General features: G+C 39.2%; 1 protein-coding gene across 1 annotated transcript in view; it reads right to left on the bottom strand.

Moving 5' to 3' along the window:
- kif5ab (kinesin family member 5A, b) overlaps positions 1 to 17,744 on the bottom strand; it is a 63,280-nt gene that overhangs the window by 5,097 nt on the left and 40,439 nt on the right. Inside the window, exons 16-27 of the mRNA XM_044350119.1 lie at positions 16,652 to 16,840; positions 15,865 to 15,982; positions 14,142 to 14,206; positions 12,722 to 12,831; positions 11,162 to 11,263; positions 10,591 to 10,651; positions 10,398 to 10,469; positions 10,152 to 10,256; positions 7,761 to 7,977; positions 3,882 to 4,224; positions 2,862 to 2,926; positions 511 to 538 (exon numbers count right to left, since the gene is read on the bottom strand). Coding sequence (XP_044206054.1) covers positions 511 to 538; positions 2,862 to 2,926; positions 3,882 to 4,224; positions 7,761 to 7,977; positions 10,152 to 10,256; positions 10,398 to 10,469; positions 10,591 to 10,651; positions 11,162 to 11,263; positions 12,722 to 12,831; positions 14,142 to 14,206; positions 15,865 to 15,982; positions 16,652 to 16,840 — 1,475 coding nt within the window. The remainder of the gene's footprint in view (positions 1 to 510; positions 539 to 2,861; positions 2,927 to 3,881; positions 4,225 to 7,760; positions 7,978 to 10,151; positions 10,257 to 10,397; positions 10,470 to 10,590; positions 10,652 to 11,161; positions 11,264 to 12,721; positions 12,832 to 14,141; positions 14,207 to 15,864; positions 15,983 to 16,651; positions 16,841 to 17,744) is intronic.

The raw sequence follows: 17,744 nt of genomic DNA, 5'->3' as shown, positions 1-17,744 counted from the left end.
CAGGCGGCCGCAGTACCATCACCAGCAGCATCCATCAGCAGCAGCAGCAGCAGCAGCAGTGACAGCAACAAGGGGGCAGTGACGGAGCAGAGAGACACAGCAGTGAGGGAAGCAGATCAGTGATGTTTATTAGTCTTAAAACACAGAGGGGATCAGTGCATGCTGGGTGAATGTGGCAGTGCAATACTACAAAATGCTCTTTGCCCATTATTGACCATTATCAATCATATTATAGATAGAGATGTTAAGTTTATCACTAGAGTCTAACAGAAATCTTTCATTTCCAGTTTTCCCTTAAGTCTCCCTTAAAGAAAATATTTCAGGACCTTCAAATGAAGCCGAAACCATTGAGGAATTCCCCAAAGTAACATCGAAATGTATCACATCTCGCAAAAAGAAGTTACAGGTTTTGAGATTTCTGCTTCACTGACAACATGAAAGCCTGCAGTAAGACAGCAACAAACAGCAGCAGGTGTTTTGCAGTAATCAAAGAGGGTGCACCAGTCTTACCTGTTGTCATTGATATCTGTGCTGTTTCCTGTGGACAGAAAGAGGTGTATAAGGAGGCAGGCAGGTGCACAGTGAGAGGGGTGGTGTGTAAGTAAGGTGAGAAGTGGGTTTGTCACAGACACATGTGGGTTTAACTGAAACAGCCCAAAGCCACTGATGATAGAGGCTTTGGAACGAGCAGGTGCATAATGAAGTAGAGCTCAGACAGCAAGTCCTCATACCTAAATGACAAAACAGTTTGTCAGTGAATTTAAAATGACCCATATGAGTATTTTACTGATCCTGTGCCCCCACTGGAAATATAAAATCATCACTCTACTCCCTGCTCTGCTGCAGAGCACAGTAAATACTCACAAAACTGCAAGAGGAATAATATATCAGAATAATATACACATGGGTCATTTTTGCCATTTAAACAAATGACCATCCTGCCATTTTTCTCATGAGGACAGCTTCTACTTCTATAACTAGTACAAATAAAAATAAAAATAATGACAAAGTGGTAGAAGGTAAAAAAGGATTTCCCAGAGACCTCTTAACATTTCTCCTTACAGTATAGAGTTAAAGTGCATCATGGATGGCTCCTGGATCATAGTTACATTCTGTGGAGCCCAATTCAGTAAATTAATTTGCATGAGCAGCATGAGCAGCACTATGTCAAAACCTTTACTGCAGCAGCTACTGCATTTCCACAGTCAGTTACTACAGAGGTGTGTGTTCTGTCCCTGAGCTATGGAGGCAGGGATCTTTCACCAGATATTCATTTAGCTTTTTATTTCTTCTTAGTGACACCTTGACACACTGTATTAAGGGGCTTTGGTTGTTACTCAGTCTCCAGCGAATATAAGATGTGTGTGCTTTCATTCATTGGTATTCATGGAAGAAAGTTTATTTAACGTGTGTGCTCTTTGCACAAATTTGATGAGTTGGATATTATCAAGAGACCTCATGCTTGACTGGATTATAAGACTACTCAGTTTAATCTCTGAAGTAGAAAAAAAAAATATAGTGATAGTTAATAAAAATTCTTACCCTGACAGGAACTGTCAAGGCTACATCTAACCAGACTGAAAATTACAGAAAAAAGTAAAAATTTTGAGGTACAGTCCATGCTGTGCAGAGCCATTTAGCCTTGATTTTTCCACTACTCTCTCAGCTCTCATTGAAATTCATAACACTGAGTGAAGTTATATCCCAGAGTGAAAATTACTAGGGATGGACCAGAAGGAATTTCCCTCCAAGTTTAACTTCAAAATACATTACAGTATACAAGCATTTATTCCAACATACCATGTATCCATTTTAGGAAGAAGTGCTAAATAAAGTCAAATTGAGTAAAAAAATCAAAAGTTGCAGACTATCCTCAAGAGTACAAATATTTACAAATTTCTTAAGATGACTCATTTGACCAGCTGCCAGTATTTTGGCTGCATATTTATAGGTTAAAAGTACATAAATATCAGTGTTTTTCTCAGAATGTTCTTGTTTTCAGGGTTGAAAACCTGAAACAGCATCACAGAAAGCAAGAAAACAACAAAACCAGCCTGATTCAATTATTTAAGGGTTCACTGCTCCTTTTGTGTCAGTCGACAACATCACTGATATCTAATATTTAATAAAAGCACTGTCGCAGGAGATTGATATATTGTCTCTCACCCTGTCTCTGACTTTTATTGATATTCTGGGAGAACTGAAGAGGTGTGGTGTTGTACATACAACTCTACAACTGTCATCACTGGGTCAGAGGCTGAGGTGGGCATCCAGCCTGTCTAGCCAGCTATCTGTCTGGCTGAGTAATGACACTGCAAGCCTAATCTATCTCCTCCAGAGTCTATGGCCGATGGGCACACACACACACACACACACACACACACACACACACACATAGAGGCACAAAAGTAACAAGCACCAGCATTGTCCTATAACAAACTACAAGCATTTTCTTTGGGAACTTTCAAAAGATGGCAGCATGTATCTCATTGATATATACACACTTTATCAGAAGACCATTATCCTGTATCAAAACCCTCTTTCTCACTCTGCAATGGCTCAGAATTACAATTAAGAATACTGACTACAACCCCATGACATGAAGATGAAAGCAATAAGAAAAAAACTAAACGAAACAGCAGGCAGAATTGTTATGGTAGCAGCAGGGCAATCATTGTAAACTGGTTTAACAGCCAGACCTCTGTATGAGTATATAAAATAGCATTCAAACATAATGGCTGGTAAGATGATGTAATGGCAATCACTAAAAAACGGTTGTAATAACAAGTGCATTTACCCCCGTTGATTGTGATCATAACATTTCTCATTATTTTAACAGGTTTTATCTGAGTAGAGCTCACCATTTTCTGAATCGAGCATCTCTGCAGTGTTGGTGTCTGCGTGGCTCGCAGTTTCAGCTGGAAGCCTACGAACAGCAGAAAGAGATATATCAGTAAAACTGTGGGAGTTCTGTTTCAAAGTCTTGATCTTTATATCAGTCCTTGAGTTACATGAAATAAAACGGTAAAGAAAACGGAAAATATAAGTCTAACAAAGTGATCATGTCAAAACAGATTATAGCAAAAATACTCGTGTTGCACACGTCCATCAACAAACACACTAAACTGTAAAATGTTTGACTGTTCAAGCTTTTTATAAGCAGAGTACGTGTCACTGTCTACTTTGTGGATGGTTGTCATGGCAACTGTACTGCAGCTGAAAGTTTTGGGAAAAGCTAGTTAAAATTATTTTGGTCAAACTACTGTTTCCAAGGTCAAGAATTTAAGATGCAGTTGAAATGAAAGTGGACTTTGAGTTAAGATTATTTTTTGTTAAGCTATACTATTTCCAATGTGAAGAAGGTGAAATGCAGTTAAAAGCTGAAAAACCTAGTAAGCGGACCTTGAGTTAGTATAATTTTGTCAAATGTCTATGGTCAAGAAGGTGAGATGTAGTTGAAAGCTCTGCAAAAAGCTAGTAAGTGGACTTGATTTAATATTATGTTTGTCAAACCATTATTTCCAAGGTCAAGAAGATGATTTGGTTAAAAGTTTTGGAAAAAAGCTAGAGAGTGGACCTTGAGTGACATTATTTTGACAAACTACTATGTCCAAGGTCAAGAAGGTTAGATGTGGTTGAAAGCACAAGAAAAAGCAAGTAACCTTGAGATAATTATATTTTGTCAAAGTACGATTTCAAATAAAGTGGGATATTGTTGAGAACATCTATAGCAAAGTAAGTGGACTTTGAATCAAGATTATTTTGTCAAGCTATTATTTCCAAAAAAGGGAGATGTTTTTGAAAGCAGCTAAAAAATGTAGTAAGTGGAACATGAGCGAAGAGTAGCCCATATGTGCACCATATGCATCTGGTTTACTCACATGTTGTTCACACACATGTTGTTCTGAATGTCGTTGTCGTGTGTATCGTAGTTTTGGGAGTCGGGGTGTTTGGTGGGACTGTTCTGGTTGGAGTTAGCTTCAGGTAACCGGGGCTCGCTCTCTGGTGTCGGAGGAGCAGCAGGAGCAGCAGCAGGAGCAGCAGCAGGAGCAGCAGCCGGAGCAGGAGCAGGAGCAGGAGCAGCAGCAGGAGCAGCTGCTTGTTGGTTGTTGCTATTGTGGAAAACAGCATTGCAGAAGGCAATGGGGTGATCGCTGTAGCTTCGGATGAAGAAGGGGTTGGTGGGAGAGCACGCTGGGTAGTGGCCGGGTCTCACGGGTTTGGCTGTTAGTGATAACACAGACATTGATTGATCCATTCATCCATGAAAGACAAAAACATCATTTATTTTGCCCTAAAGGGTTTGTGCTTCACAGTCTTCTATGGCACAAAATAACATAACATTTTTGATGTGACTGGAATACTAAGAATATATTAATAAACACCACAACATCACAATTATTCTCAGTTGCTTTATAATCCTAGAATGACAGTCGTTATCCTAAAACCACCACTCACATCAATGGCTCATTTTCTCACAACAGCATTGCTTTCACACGGAATTCAAATGTGTATGTGCAATTATCTACTGTGAAATGTAAGTTAGTGATTAAAATTGATTACACTGCTTTTCTAATAAATTGTATTTCTGTCAGAAGAGCATGCTCATTGAGTAAATCATTACATGTTAAATATTCCTGCCAACTTTCATTATTTTTCAAGTAGTTTTGTAAATTTTAGTAATTTGGTGTTATTATAATGCCAAAAGAATTAATAACAGGCAAATAATTTTCATATTTTAATACAAACTAACACTTTAAACTGAATTTAATTCACAGGTGCAACTCATGAGCTGTCAGGTCTCAAACATGTTTATGTATTCCACAGAGTTTCAAGTAGTTTGAGTTCCTGAATATGGAGCATGATTGATACAGAGCAGCTCACTAATGCAAGAGGAGGTGTGTGAAAATGGTGGTGATTTTGTGAGAGGAAGGAAGAAGATGACAGATGACAGAGAGGAGAGGAGAGGAGAGGAGAGGAGAGGAGAGGAGAGGAGGGCGAAGCATACAATGGATGTTGCCTGTGAGGAAGTCGCAGCAAGAACATGAAAGGGATGGTTGCACCATGTTGAAAGAGTTTTCTCACGGTGTGTTGCAAGGGCAAATATCAGATGTGAGGAAGATGAAATGCTCAGGTCAGACAGACAGAAGTGTTTACGTGATGTGCAAACGAACACATGTTGAAGTGAAGTTCATTTCATTTCTAGAATAGTTCCTATAGTAATCTACATAAATGCGTCTTTAGTCTACAATGCTATAAAAGCTTTTCATGTTTAGTTTTTTTCATTTACATTTGTTTTATTCGTTTCACACACATAAAGACAAAACACATGAATGAAATATAAAAAGTATGTGTAAGGTTGTGGTAGAAACCTGTAATGGCGTATATGAAATACATATGTAAAGACAAAGGTAAAATACAAACATACAAAATCACCAATACATTTTAAACATTAGTGTTCAAAAATTGCACTACAAAATAAGAGTAAAATTATAGTTAAAAAATGCAGAGAAGCAGGAGTATTGCTGTATTAACAGAATAGTTACTAGGAGTTGATATTTTAAATTCTAATATCATTCACCTCCTTTAAGGGGAGATCAAAATTACTAAGAGGTGGAAAAGAACCTTTTATATTATCTAACGGATTAACTTTTGTATCAACAATCTTTTTGGCAAACAATACACCAACACTTGAAAAGAAATCATTGAGCTGACAAGCTGTATCAAAAGGATCAGTGAAAGCCTGTAAAGGTTGGAGGAAATTATGACGAGGCCTTTTTTCTTTGAAGCAGCTGATTAATGATTTTCCATGCAGCCTTGATATTGTGATCAGATTTTATAAACTGGTCACTGAAGAACCTTTTTCCAGGCTGTTCTAAAGAGAGAAAAATAACTTGCATATAAATGGTTTAGATAATCTTCTGTTGGATAATGAGTTTCACTTTTAAAAAGGTTAATATTGAAGTCCCTGAGAATATGGGAGGTTTTGTTTTCCTTATTTATAAGCTCCAAAGTATTGATGAAACTGTTATTAAAGCAAGTAATGTTAGTGTCTGGTGGTTGATAAATACTAGCTGAAATGAAAACAAATTCATCAGAATTTAGAAAAAGGTCATGTCGACTAACAAATTTAAAATTTTGATGGACAAAGACTGAAACTCCTCTTCCAGACCTGGACTGTCTGATGAAGTGAGTAGAGTTTTATGATGGCAGTTCATAAAGGCGTCGTCCTTTAGCTTCTTCGGTAAGCCGTGTTTTAGTAAGAGCAATTACAGAAAACTCATCATCTAAGGAGGATAAATAATGTATCAGCTGATCATAATTTTTTGTGAGACTGCGAATATTTAAGTGCAAAACCAAAAATAGTTTACATTCAATTGGAATCCATGAAGCAGTTTAACTGGAATTCACTGTAGTATTCACAAGAGTAGGAAATGTTAGTAGCTGAAAAGATTTAATATCAGGGTCAAAATGTGTATCATGACAAACATTTTCATCTCTGTTAAATTCAAGTGGATTAAATAACATACTGTAATCGACTGCATACCTATGTTTAGTGATAAAACTGTCAAGACAACATTAAGTGCAAAGAAAGGAAACACCGATGCACAAATATCACAGATCCATGATGTCCAATTACAAGATGTCCATTTAGGAACAGGTTTACATTTTAAATCAAACACATTTTTAAAAAGAGAACAGTGAATACCTGAATCCATGGACTTTTGGCATTTTGAACATTTCTTTTTCTGACTCCTGTAATATTTATATGTAACTGTTTTAAACAAAAAGCATATAAAGTAGTTTCTTGGTTGCACTCTAATCTGTAGGGGAATCACTTCCTTATTCCTTAAGTGTTTTAGAGGGACAGTGAGTAATCAGCTTATCATATCACAGATAATCAATATCCCCTCTTTTCCTGGCCGTTTACAATGCTGGGATCAATTCCTTGTGTCTCTGTCGAACGGATTCTAAGCAGTCTTCATTAACAAAGATGTTTGTACCTTAGGGGTACTTCACTTTCTCCAGTACAGCACTTTACATTACTGTTGCTACAAGATTTATTCTGTGAAGAAATACTTTTTCTTCAAACTGCATGACATGGTTTCTGATGGGTATCATTCAGTTGGCTGCAGAGGAAATTAAACTTAACTTTTTGGTGACAGAATTTCAGTGGACTTACTCATATTGACACAAGTCAATGACATTTACTGCCTTAATTTAAGCAATGAGGATAGGAAATTGAGATGCACTGGCTGATTAATTTATTTAATTGTATTACATGAGTTAGGGCTTTTTGCAGGTGGTGTGCTGCACAGTGAAAATTACTGTGGTGATTGCAATTATTGTTCTCAGAAGTATTTAAGATAATGTACTTAAGCAAATGAGAAAACTGCAATACGATTCCGTATAAAATTAAATGGTAGGGCTTGTAGACATTTGTGCGTGTGATCTGATTGCGGACTGAACTGTGAGAGTTATAAAAAAAACCAAACAATTAATGTCCAAAAGAGTAATGTTGTAATAACATTGGAATAATGTGTGTTAATACCTACAGATCAGATTTTAATAGATGGACGCATTGGACCACTGCCTACCTACAGATTAGAAGATACAGTTTTGTTATTATCGTTTTATCCGATTACATAGCTTTTACTGAGATGACACATGCAACTGTGAAATGTATTGTCTACATCACTGCTGACGGCCGTGAAATTGTTTTCAAATGGTTAAATCCATGAGTGTTGTGTATGTCTTACCTATCTGTGCGGCATGGGGCCGGCGGAAGGGATTGCGGGCCCTCATCACATCTTTGATTCGCTCCACCTCCTGCTGGTAGCGGCGCCGGTCCTTCATGGCCCCTTCCTTCGCCTCCTTCAGTGCGCCCTCCAGCGCCTTAACTCGCTCAGCTGTAGACCGAAGACGTTTCTCCAGTTTTGGAAGCTCACAGCGAAGATCTGCATTGTCACGCACCAGCTGTGACACACACACACACATACAGTATGTCCCAAGATAGCAAAAAATGTTGTCATACAGAAAAAGAATACTGTAATATCTAATGAAAATATTTGTAATATTGTCAATGATATTTTCAGTTTCCATGTTTCTGTCAGGATTTGATTTGTACCCTAATGGGACACATGGGAAGAACTTGTGTGACCTCAAAAGAACTTAAAAGACTGATGTAAATTTTTAAACGTTTCTCATTTTGATTGTTCTACCACCTCCACCAGAAAAGCATCCTCCTGTCTGGCAGTGTTAGAGATGCCCCTTTTAGACAAGAGCTCAACAAAGAGTATATACAACAATGGATGTAGCAAAGTGACCACTTAGAGTGAGCCCGCGGTTTGAACTGGTACATTTTTGTCAGTTAGAGCCGAATTGGTGCAGCGGGGTGGAACAGAGGAACATTAAGTGTGACCTGATGGTCAGACCATCAAAGAAAAAGACAGCCTTACTGCCTTTTATGTTGAGGACACATGCTCAACCATCTCAAATTGAAGGCTAACTCAGCTGAAAACACTGGTAAACAAACTAAGCACCAGTCCGCCAACTAGCTATACAGCTACTCCTGTTTATAAAACTTCACCAGTGAGTGCTGGTAATATTAACAATCCATTAAAGTATGAGTAAATAACATTACTGCAGTCAGTCAACAAGGAAGTAAAGACACATTTATCAGTTTCAGTGCTGCATTGTTTGCTTGTAAGACATTCTGATTGATGCCCCTGTTATGGGACAACAAAGACAGATATTAACTCATAAGATAATTATACTTTTCAATGCATGTTTCTTAACTTAAGGTTTGACCAACATAAAAATTAATAGTCTGATCTCTTCATACAGTGTACAGTATAGTACAGTGCTGCTATAGACAATGGTTTTGTTCATATATGGTTAAACTCTTGAAACAAAATAAATGTAAAGATTTACTGATTTTAAATTGCTCATGCACAGCCTGTTCCCTTTAAGTGGAGATGGTAAACATGAAAAATCAATGACTAATCACTTTAAACACAGAGTCTGCAGCTACGTGACCATGCAAACTAATCCACACTTTGCAGAGATACTGAGCAAAATTCTGAAGGTTTAGCAACTTAGCTAAGTTAACCTAACAGGCAAAGCAGGCAAAGGATGCAGGAATTCAATAGAACCACCTGAGGTTTAGAGGTACTAGTTTATTGTTTGGTGGTGAGTCTATTTTAAAAGAAAAACAAATGGAGGCAGGATTCCCACAGGGGGTAAATATACTGGTATAAGGGAGATTGTGACAGTTGTACAGATAGATGGATAGACAAGCAGACATTATTATATCTTGTACAGGAGCAGAGAAACTCATACATAGCTCTGCTGCTCTGTCCACTGCCTGTCTGTGGGAGCCTTATCACTTCCCACTGGGAGTTTGCTGATTTATGAGCATGACTTTCATCCATTCCCACAGTATCAGCAGGTGGTGGATGGGATGGACTCCCCTAGCAGCCACTTTAGGAGTGGTTTTCTGCCTGACAAACTGCTGCAGTGCAGCTCTCGCCTATCTGCCAGCCTGAGTATATGTACCAGTCTGCAGAATGTTTAGCACATCATCAGATCACACTCTGCTGTAGTCCACTTAGGAATAAAAAAGAAAGATGTGAAGTTTTGCAGGTATGTGTGTGTATGTCTCATCTTTTTGAGCACAAGCTGGAGAGAGGAGAGGGACTGAGCGGGTTTGTATGCACCTGCATGAGGATGAATTTATTTGTGTTTATCAAATCTGAGTAACGGTTTTATGCTGTGTGGCGTCCTTTCCCTGAAGGCAGCATGGTTTAACACCTCCTGCTGCTCTGATTTTAAGGAGACTTTTATGTGAAGTTGCTGTAATAGGATGATTGATGGTGTTAGCGTTGCGTTAGCCCAGAGGAGAGCAATGACAAAAGGCACACAGAGCTCTGTATTTTAATTTGGCTTGCTCCTTTTGTCTTCCACTCGTATTCTATCCGACTAAGATATTTCTGCCTCACTGCTTTGCCACAGCATAATGCATCAGGCTTCCAGGCCGACGCAAATTGGATGATATGGCCTAATTCTTAAAGGAATAGAGGACAGGTAAGATGTTATTTTCTGTCTCCCTTGCTATGATGTATAGTTTTATATCTGCTGCTTATTGTTACCTGTTTGTGAACTTTTGTAAGCTGCTCCAGGTTGTTTTCAAGAAAGGAAATCTTCTGTTTCTGGGTGATATATCCCCCACTTTCATCAGGCTCCATTTCTGCACTCTGTTGACAGAGACAGTAGCTCATTACAGATGCTGTAGTTCCCAAATAGTTCGCCTACATCCATGTGTACTCTAGCTACAATGATTATATGATAGGATTAAAAGATTTTTTTGTTGTGTAGGTTACTTGCGTCTGACTTACTTTTCTAACTCGAGCCGTGAGGTCTTGAACAAATAGCTTGCGGAGGTTGTGGAGGGTGTGGAGTTCACGAGCCTATAGTATAAAGAGACAGACGGAGTGAGGAAATAGTGCTGTTAAAGCAGTTAGCGAGTATTTAGTGGATCAGTGGCCTTTGAGGGAGCCTAGTGAATCGTGACAGCAAATGATGACTTACAACAGTCTCTTCCAGCCCTTTGAGATCCTGCTTTGACTGCTCGTGTCGCTCATGGAGAAATCTATAGACAGACAAAACAATAGACAGAAAGGAGTGCCACATTCTTCTCAGAATAATTCATGAATTAAGAACAAAATTCAGCACGGACTGGCTGCCCCGCTTGTGGGCTGCCCATCTGCCATCTGATGTAATACGTTGCAAAGGTTAGAGCAGAAAAAGGCCTGTTAGCAGCCAGCTGCTACCGTGTTCAAAAACTCCATAATGGGGATGCAAAGAGAGTGAGACAGAAAGAAAGAGACGACGAAAGAAAGAGGCAAAGAGAGGGTTAACAGGGTTGGCTTCCAGCTTATTTTAGCCACAATCTGTATGATTGAATTACCCCACAGAAAGAGACACATACTGTAAATAGAAGGACAGTCCGAGCCACAGAGCTGGAGGAAAATAAATAGACAAAAGGAAGACAAATGACAGAGAGAGATGGAGGACGTGAATCAAAAGAGGCAGCTCGCCCCAAGGCCTCCATATGGTGAAATGTTTGAAAGCTGGCCAGGAAGGTAAAACAGAGACTCACGTCAGTTCCTCCAGCTGCCGGCTCTTGTGATGCTCTTGGCTCCTGAGACGTTCAAAGTTGCTATGCAGTTGCTCCAACTCCAGCTGCTGTTTCTGGTTACAGCTGAAAAAGGATAGAGATTCACTAAATTGGTTCCATTCATTTTTACGTAAAAGAAAAAGCACTTTCTATCTCTAACCTCAAGAATGTCTATAATATTATCTGTTAGGGAGGAGTTCAAGCATATAAAAGTCATTCGAGAGAAGAGTGATGCCAAAGCTTTACCAAAAATGTGAAATAGAATCTCTAACATAATACAGTAGATCTAACCTGGAGAGGGATTGTATTTATTTTTTTCATTCAGCTACTTTGCAATAAATACTACAGTAGGACATTGTACACAGGTTCATTAAAAGATTTTTCACTGTCACAAGTGCTCGTCACTTGATGGTTTTTAATTGCTTCAGTGCAATGTCATCACTTTACTGTACTATTACTAACAAGACAACATTGTCCTGAGTCTGAGGACTTAAGCTCCAGCACAGTGGCGTTCAAAGTGAAGTTGCCAACAAAGACACACACAGGCATTTTGGCTGGCCAGAAGGACACTTGAGGGGCCCAAGTGTGTCATTAGGTCAAGCATTAAGCATGGACGTGTCCCATTAAGGTACAGACATATGCTGTTTTATCTGATTAGGGCACATGGCAATAAAGTACAATATTCCACAAGTGACAGATTTTTACCCAAAGTTTTAACAATTTTTAAGTTTACTCTTTTCTTATTCTTTGAGAAGACTTGATTCTTACAGTAGAAGAAGATTTACTGTATGCAGCTTTTCCTTTTCTGAGGGGCCACTCTGCTCCTATTTCAGATGCGTGCCACCTCACTGGAAACCATCCATCCATTTTCAAGCTGCTTATCCAAATCAGGCTATGCCAGCAGGGCAAGCATAGCAGCCCAAATGTCTTTTTTATTAAGAAATTCTCTGCAGCTGCTCCTTGGGTGTTAGCAGACACTCCCCAGGCCAGCTGGGAAATATACTTGAGTCCCTCCCAGTGGGTCACAGTACATCTACAGAACGAGGCACCTGAAGGCTGAGTGGCTCCTCACACTGAGGCTCAGCAGCAGCTTCACTCCAAAGTCTTCCCACACTGCTGTTTCCTCACCATGTAAACCACCCTAGGATATTGATTCCAGCCCCTCTTGCAGCTAGACAGGGCTTAGAGCTTTTTTGAGAACTCAACTACTGAGACCATGTATCCCCAATTTTAGCATTTCCACACTGCTTATGAGGGTAGAATTGAATTTCTGATTTGAGCCCACAGACAGCTGACAGAGTGAGAGTATCCTCTCCCTTTGAAACCATGTATGACCTTCACTGTATAGTCTCAAGGGTAGATGTAAATGTACTTTTGCCATTTTTAAGATTATTATACTTTGGTGTGTTAATAGTTCTGCTTTAAAATACTTCTGCTCTTCTCTTTCAACACTCCTCTACAAGATATGAATTTTCAAAGTGGATTTCTGATTATGAAAGCCTGAATATCAGAGAAGGTGAAGAATTAAAATGAAGCACTGACTCAGTTAAGTCGTCGATGATCTTCTGCTTTTCATTGATCTCGTCTCGCAGGCGGCCAAGCTGTTTGCTGTGCGTCTCACGGTGTGACTCCATCTGCTGCTCCAGAGCCCTCTGAGGCAACAAGAGAGGGTGAGAGACATACATGTATAATGAGAGGAGAGAGAGAGAAGCATAGATTGGTAAAAAAAAAAAAAAAAAGGTAACAGGAAACAAAAGGAAAACAAAATGACTAAATAATGAGAGGGGAGAGAATTACACACGCCAGTGCACATGTGGATATGCAAGGCCAGATGGGCATTAAGCACACACAACCACACACACATACACAAACACAAACACACAAACACACATGGACACACACAGCAGAATGAAGAGAGTGAGGCATGTCACACTTCGGTACACATATAAACATGTGTACAAATACAAGCAGATAATGAACAACAACAAATAATGCTAACTGCACAGTGTTTGGCAGCTGAAAAACTGCACGTGTTGCATGTTTACATTAGTACTCGAGGTTGGATTACCAACTGGGCAACATGTTGTGGCTCCAGACCTCCAGGGCCCAAGAAAGCACTATAGTTCACTGTGTGACAGTTGCTTTTTGGTAATTACAAGTACAAGCAAGTGCAACTGGGTCCTGCATTATTATGCACATCTTGTAGCCTTTTCTGTGAAGAGGCTCTGTCCTGTCTTATGAAAATCTGGTTCTAACAACTTCATCATTTTAGTCTATTGTATTCACATGGTACATTTTCCTAAGTTACAGTAAGTTGTGTTTCATGAAATTACTACAAACTAACAGACATGCAGAAAACCTTGGGTCCATAAACTACTGGTTGGTTTCTGGATCTCAGTATAAAATATGTGCTGAGTGCACATGTGAATTTGAAGGCAAAAGGAGCCCAATAGCAAATGTTTGCCCCTGATTTCTCTATACAGGTAAATCTGACCACAAGTGTTGAATTAATGTTGATAAATTCATTGGTCAGTCGACAGAAAATTAAACATCAAGAATTTAAATGATAGATTGAGTCATGTATTGAAGAAAAATGCTAAACATTCATTGTTTCCAGGATTTAAAACGTGAAGATTTTCTACTTTGTTTCATCATTGAATATATTTGGATTTTGGACTGTTAATTGAACAAAAGCCAAGCCTTTTTCAATTCATTTTTCTAATATTTAATAGACTAAACAATCAATCAGTTAATCAATAATGAAAGTAATTGTCAGTTGCAGCCCTGTTACATGCAGAAACACAAACACTCACGAGCCTGTGCACTGACATGTGAAATGTACAATCATGGTTACAGTTGCACACACACACATGTACATGCACACCTGCAGTAAGCTGGTGCTGCTGCAGCAGTGTGATAAAAGGTCATTATAATAAATTGCTCTCACTGTAGTCATGGTTACCTTTATATCACAGTATTCCTGGATAGACGTGTGATTCTCTCCCATGGCCACCTGTGACATAGTTTCTGAAACACACACATACACATATTTAGGAAGAGAAAGACAGTGTGAGAATGAGAGTCAGGGAAATCAAAACAGAGAGGTAAAACAGGAACAGAAGAGGAAAAAGGCAGGCAGATAAAAGAGAGTACACACTGATGTAGATGAAAGAGGTGACAGTGACCTGACTTTGACTGAACAGCAGTACAGTGGTTGATGTTGACAGCGAGGTCAGCATGATCTAAGTCATGCCTTGAGTGTAACAATATCTATTATTGCAAATGACAGCAATTGTGCCACACTGATTTGATCTGCTGTTGACTCACTGCTCTTCCTGGTGTCTGATGATGAAATTACCGAGCGCTGTACCTTGCACCAGCAGGCTGTGCGATCATCATGACCTGCAGCACTTTGTATTTATACCTCTGTAATGACTCGAGGACCGCCTGGCTCGAGTGTGGAATAGGGACAAAATTGATTTACCTGTCCTTAAATCCACCGTTTATTTAGTGTAGTTCTGTGGGACTGCTCAGGAAGAATGACTTACATTGCCTTTGGCCTGATTTGTGAATTGTGTCAGTGTCCTGAGAGTATCCGCAGTTAGCTGTACCTCACATACTCCTGGACCTAAGACAAATATCCAAATGTACCATTAATCTATTTGTGCCAGTAATGTGAAATGTTTGGGAGCCTGAGCTCTTCATCAGCGTTTACCCTTGTTTTTCTTTTTCTTGACAGGATGGAAAGGCCTCTGGCACAGACTAAAACTCTCCATTGATGCCAATAAAATTGTTTTAAGCAGGGAGGGACTTCCTTCCTGTTCCAGCCCGCTGGAGCTGAAACACAGTGGCGAATTTGTTGTCTTTTGACATTTTACTTTGTTCAGAAGTGATTTTGTTTGACTGCATCAGAACATCAACCTTATATTTGACTTTGGCATCTCAAGTCAGCAATTTGGAAAGATTTACAATGAAGATCAATCTAAATGTTGTCCTACATTGAACAGTGAGTAAGAATGTCACACAGTACTTAGAAGATCATTGTTTATAATTTTTATCCCTTCAGCTCAGTCCACCACCATAGATATCCATGGTTCCCTCATGATGTATTCTAATGACTTTGTATATGCCCTGATTTTTCCTCTAGCACCACCATGAGGTTCATATTTGTGAAATTTGTTACACATTTATCTCCTCCTCAGAATGAAATATAATAATTTTGGGGAGCCCTGGCTTTTCATCCGGCACCATCATTAGGCCAAAATTTTAATTTGTCCAGTACTTAATGGGTTGTGACCGAATAAATGTAAATCATTTCCATCAGCGTCTCTTGTACTTTGTGTTTAGTGTTAATTAGCAAATGTTAGCATACTAAAAAAACATTATATCAAGAAGGGTCCAGCTGCTGTCTTTCAGACTTACCCCAGCTCTACATGATGTTGTCACCCAAATGGCATGTTACACAACACGCCCCCCCCCGACCCGACCATAGCCATCCCCCTCCTCAGCTGGATGTACTTGATTATATCTCCTAAGCATGTTAAGATTTTCTTGTGAGCATAACACCGCTAGCATGGCTTTGTCTTGTTTGTTAAGTGTTTATCTGTTTTTGATTTGATTAATACTGAGGGAATTATTGTTGTCCTTACATTTTTGCTACAGTATAGGGATACACATTACTCTACCTTGAGCTTGGAGTTTGGCCAGCTCCTCGCTCAGAGAGTCGTAGCTGTCCTCAAGCTGTCTCTTCTTCAGCTCCACATTCTGCATGTAGTCCGTTAGAGAGCGGATCTTCACCTCATGCTGAAAGTCACAACAAAGCAACTCAGATGCAGAAAGTATACTGATGAGGAAAGGACCTCTACCCAAGAGAACACGGACAGAGACTCACAAACTGACAGAGATTTCACACCAAGCATAAAATGTACTTTTTACTCACAGTTGAACGGATATGGCCCACATTGAATATTTATGATCCCTGTTCATTAAGGAATTGATTTAAATACCAAAGATAGCAAATTTCACATCATAATGGCTCCAAGCAACCACATTGACATGAAAAATACAAAACACACAATCTAATAAGAATCAGGATGGTCTGCACGCTGAAAGCTTCTGATGCAAAAACATGTTTTATTACCACGAACTGTTGAGATACGTTTTGAGTAATTACCATCATGAAATTGCCTACATAAGCATGTGTGATTTTAATTAGTTTGATGAAGAACTGTGTGCTCGAAACGTCACTCAATTGTGTGCAGTGATAATTAATTTTTTAGCACTGGGAGGTTTCAGTGTCTATTGTCCTTTCCACATCAACATCAAAATTTCCCACCGGATTAACAGATTAACAAACTTCTTTCCAACACCAGATGTTTGCAGATGTTGCCAATTCCTCCAGCACTTATATCCATCATTCACCTTCTCTGTAAATTACTACCAACCACATCGTCTTTGTATCTGTATCTTCACCTGTGAAATGAGGAGATGACACGAGGACAGCTCTCTTCCAGTCTCCTCCATCTTGCGGTGACACTCCATCTGAAGGTTATCCAGGTGACGGCAGCGCTTCACCATGGACTTCACCTCCGACTTGATCTTGCTGATGTAGAGGCGAGCCACTGTGAACTCCTCCTCGATCGCACCAGTGATCTCCATGGGCTGGAGACGAATGAGGTAGAGAGTCGGAGAGACAGTTAAAAGAGTATCGGAGATGTTTGGTTAAGATTGAGTGAAGATTATTTAAAGACAGTCGTGAGTGATGCATCTAAGAAACACTTTCTGGCATTTTGTACGCATATCCATTAGGCTAACAGCATCATTTAGCAGATGCTGTGATTCAGATGCTCCTAAATGAACTGTGGAGGATGTGGAGTATACACATCAAAATAAATCTGCGTATGACAGCTAAGATATTCCTGTGGATATGCGTATAACCTCGCCTCAGGTGTTACAGTGAAAATTTATCATCAGGGGTATTTTATGTATGACCCTTCAGCTGGGTCATCATTATACACACACATACACAAACACAGCGATTTGTTTGAAATGCTAATCAAAGTGTGTTCATTTCCACAGATGCCAAATATATCGTGCTGAGTTAGAGATAAATGTGTATAAAATCATGCACAAGACATTAAGAATTTTCCACTCTGTGTTGAGTTTTAATGTCTCGCTCAGTGTAAATGTGATAAAGCTTTAGTGAAGCTTTAGAACAAACAGACACAGAATACACATACAGTTATATGTCACTGTTAAGTGTGAATTTTTGAACCCTAAGATGTTTTTGCACAGCTTTCACTCCCTTTATTTACAGGCTTTTGGCTTAGTCACTACAGTATATGTTATTTTCATATTACTTACAGCTATGGAGAAATACCATCATTTCTGCATTTTTTTGTCTGTATGTCCACAGGTTTTCAACACAGGATGAATGGATAGAGGAGAGTGTCAGTGTTGATGGGACATTTTCTTCCTTAGTACTGTCATAAAATTTACTCATATTGTAAATTTAAAAGCATTTGTCTTGATGATTTTTGATGATTAAGAGGCAAACTCTTGTATG

This window comes from Thunnus albacares, chromosome 4 (assembly GCF_914725855.1).
Source record: "Thunnus albacares chromosome 4, fThuAlb1.1, whole genome shotgun sequence".
NCBI classification, from domain to species: Eukaryota; Metazoa; Chordata; class Actinopteri; order Scombriformes; family Scombridae; genus Thunnus; species Thunnus albacares.
This window is presented reverse-complemented; position numbering and strand designations above follow the sequence as displayed.